The sequence below is a fragment of the Poromitra crassiceps genome (genome assembly GCF_964638095.1).
Source record: "Poromitra crassiceps genome assembly, chromosome: 11".
NCBI lineage: Eukaryota > Metazoa > Chordata > Actinopteri > Beryciformes > Melamphaidae > Poromitra > Poromitra crassiceps.
The window spans coordinates 37,465,095-37,468,774 of NC_139643.1; the positions used below are offsets into that span (position 1 = coordinate 37,465,095).

At 48.5% G+C, this 3,680-nt stretch overlaps 1 protein-coding gene across 1 annotated transcript in view; it reads right to left on the minus strand.

Annotated features, from left to right (window-relative positions):
* Window positions 1-2,004: 2,004 nt before the first annotated feature.
* The window catches only part of LOC310785006 (1-acylglycerol-3-phosphate O-acyltransferase ABHD5-like), a gene marked incomplete at both ends in the record, with an annotated part of 5,229 nt that continues 3,553 nt past the window's right edge, over window positions 2,005-3,680 (minus strand). Inside the window, 4 exons of the mRNA XM_083646015.1 lie at window positions 2,005-2,265; window positions 2,829-3,009; window positions 3,106-3,217; window positions 3,641-3,680. The exon at window positions 3,641-3,680 is cut by the window's right edge and continues 112 nt beyond it. Coding sequence (XP_083502141.1) covers window positions 2,005-2,265; window positions 2,829-3,009; window positions 3,106-3,217; window positions 3,641-3,680 — 594 coding nt within the window. The remainder of the gene's footprint in view (window positions 2,266-2,828; window positions 3,010-3,105; window positions 3,218-3,640) is intronic.

The window sequence follows — 3,680 nt, forward strand, 5'->3', positions numbered from 1 at the left end:
TTCACTTTTTCAACTGCAGCCGTTAAGTCACCCTACACCTGCAGCTGGGAACATTCACTGGGAATGGAAAGTCACAGCAGATCACACATCTGTATTTAGTCCGCCCGCAAATTAGACACCGAGTCAGACCCTGTGCTGTTCATAGCACCAAAGTGATATGAAACAAACCTCAGTTATATAATATGAGACCATAATATAGGCTCTGCCTTTTCCCCTGTGGTGACCTCTGACCCCTCTGATCAGGGGCGGACTGGGATCATAATTCAGGCCGGGCATTAGATACCAAGCAGGCCAGGCCGATACGGGCCGATGCGCGTGCCGGCGTCCGAAGGGCGGCGCCGAAAAATTTGGGCCGTTTGAAGCCAGATTTGGGCCGTTTGAAGCCAGATTTGGGCCGTTTGAAGCCCAATTTGGGCCGTTTGAAGCCCGATTTGGGCCGTTTGAAGCCCAATTTGGGCCGAGTCCAATTTTACAATGAGATGTACTCACTTTAACCATGAATAAAATAATAAAACCACTAGTAAACCAGTAGGCGGCACCTGGCCTGCTGTTCAGTGAGTGGCCTGACTGCGGGCATATTTGTTCATCTTCACCCGTGTCGCTGTGTACTTTAAAGGAATCCATTTGTTGAACTCATGATGACCCACGAGACAACAGGCCTATTTTTGCGCTCACACACACACACACACCTCTGACCCTATTCTGTCATTGCAATTGTGAGTTCAGTAGAGCATCACAGTCGTGGGTCACTCAGCTCAATATGCATGAGAGAGGCGTCTTGTGTGGGACTTAATGCAAGCCGGTGGTGAGGCCATGTGCACACACACTGCTGCTGTGCTGCCATCTGCAGGCCACTCTCGGTCAAAGTCACTCTGGAAGGAATGGTGAGGAAGTTTGGATTTCCTGAAAAACACAGTAGAGAGACCTTTGCCCGACTCACTTCTCCCTCGTATCTCTCAGAGTCGGTGAGGGGTCAGAGAACAAGATGTTCCCTTGGGAGCCTTTGCCTTAACAGATAAAACGTTGCCCCATAGTTTCTCAGAATTCATATTTCAAACAGGTTGCCACTGGTAGTAGTCTCACACCAGGACCACGAGAATACGGGACAGGGAGAATAAAAACAGGACCAAGACAAACTGCATCTCCCATTTATTTACAAAAGGTATTTACATGAGGCTTATCGCGGTGACTAGACAAGAGAAACCTGCGGTGTTGTCGATATGACTTTGACCCTCGAGCCTAAGAGCGTGTTGGACCGGGCAAACGATATCCCTTAAAGTTTATGCAAAAATGAAAATGCAGTCAGTATCTACTCACGCCCATCTCCATGGAAGGAAGGGTGAAGTGTTTTAGTCCACAAAGCAGTCCTGGAGTTTCACAGCAAAACACGGTTGCAGCATTCTCCTAAACAATTGAAGGGGATGGTGAGCAACTTTCAAACGTAAAACAAACAACAACAACAGAAAAACAAAAAACTAAGTCTGCCTACATACTGCTCATCTGGTGTAATCCAAGTCTCCAGAAGCCCTGAGATGCCAAGTTGACTTGAAAAGACACCCTGTTTTTAGCTGAAATCTTGACTAAAGTGAAAGTGAAAATGGGACTTTCAGCTCACGGCTACAGTGAAGATTTCAGCTAAAAACAGGGTGTAAATGACGTCTTTTCAAGTCAACTTGGCATCTCAGGGCTTGTGGAGATTTGGATCATGCCAAATGGGGGGTATGGAACCAGTTTGTTTGTTCTTCTCTCTGTTGGCTATTTCTTCATCCACTTCAATTGTTGAGGAGGATGCTGCAAGAGTGTTTTGCTGTGAAAATCCAGAACTGTTTTGTGGACTAAAATGCTTCATCCGACCTTCCATCAGCATGGGGGGGGGGGGGGGGGGGCGAGTAGATAACAACTGAATTTTTCATTTCTGGGTGAACTTATCCTTTAAGAGTACAGTGCTTCATAATAATGTCAGGCAAATAAAGAGGCTTAAAGGTTGTTCCGGTGGCGTGAGGGTTAGGGTCGGCCAATCCCTGCGCTCTCCTCTCTGTCATCATGATGAGGAAGCTCCGCCTGCTTCGAGCCCTCCTCTTTTTCAGCCTCTCCTCCTCCTCCTCGATCCTCGTCCCCATCTCCTTCTGGCTGCTCGGCTCCGCGTTCGTTCCGGGGCTCCGTCCTGGGCTTCCGGGTCTCCGTCCCGGCGAGGATCCGAAGGACGGTCTGGTTGAAGTCGTCCGGCTGGTCAGCAAAGACGTAATGACCCGCTCCTCTGATCACCTGACCGTCAGACAGACAGACAGAAAACACACAGTCCAACAGGAAGAAAGTCAGCTGTTTGGAGCAGTGTTGTAGTCAAGTTAATATAGACTGTTTCAACTTGACAACATAAACATTCTAAACTAGGGTATCCGCCCCTTGGGGGCCGAGAAACCCTAGGCTTGCCTGCTGTGCGGGCTCGACGCAGTGTTCGAGTCTGAGGCCAAGTCCGAGTCCCCATTAATTGAGTCAGAGTCCGGAGTTACTGAACGTGAGCGTGAATCCACATGTAGGTGGAACACAAGTGCCTGCCATTGCACGAAATTTAATAAAGTCACTGTATTAATATAGCTATCCAATATATTGTGCCAAATTGTGAGGGCCTATCACAAAAAATGATCAATTAACAAGTCTGAGTCCGAATGCATGAATGATCGAGTCCAAGTCCAAGTCCGAGTCATCAGTGCTCAAGTCCAAGTCGAGTCACAAGTCCTGAAAATGTGTCCAGGACTCAGACTCGACTACAACACTGGTTTGGAGATCTAATGTAATTTAGTCCAAATCCTCCGACGAGGAGAACTGACCGTGATTTCCACATCCGGCCTCGCTTTCCTGACGGCATATCCGGAGTCACAGTCGATGCTGGAGCGCGATCCGTAGATGAAGGAAATGGGAATGTCAGCGCGGATCTGGCCTATCCTCTCCAGCATAGGCCTCTTGGCCCAGCCGTAGGGAATGGTCATGTTCTTAAATGCCGTTTCCCCACTGCGAGTGCGACAGGAGGGAAAGAACGTAGGATATGTGCAAAGGATCAACCAAGTACGAAGTTAGAGAGTCTGCACATGAAAGAAGGCTCGTCACCTGGGCGTCTGGGCGTTCAGATGGTAGATGTAGTCAGATACGGTGTTGTCATCAAACACTGAGGAGTACTTCTGCTTGAAATCAGACCTGATAGTCTGAACCAGCATTGGACCTGAGACAGAACATTTTCACACAAATAAATCACTAGCACATTCATTTTGAGACATTAGTATAACAACCGTAAACAAACGAGACCTTCGCTGAGAAGATTAGCAGCCTCTACTGGCGGCTACACTGCATTTGACATTTTGCAACACTCAGATTAACACTGATGTGTAATTTATGGTTGGACGTGAAAGCCCTCGCCGTAGGGCTATGCCGTGGTGCGTCGCACCTGCCGGCGTGCATCTCCCCAAAAATGTGACTCCGCGTTGGGTCGATGCTGAAGACGTGAACAGGCTCGAGCTATCGTTCGGAAGCGGATGCCGATGAATGTTAATGATCTTCACACATGATGCTACACATAGCTCCTAACAAGCCAGGCTAGAATGTAAGCAAAATGTGTGTGTGTGTGTGTGTGTGTGTGCCTGCTGACCGAGAGGCCCAGCCAGTCTGAGTCCAGCCAGTGGGTTGAA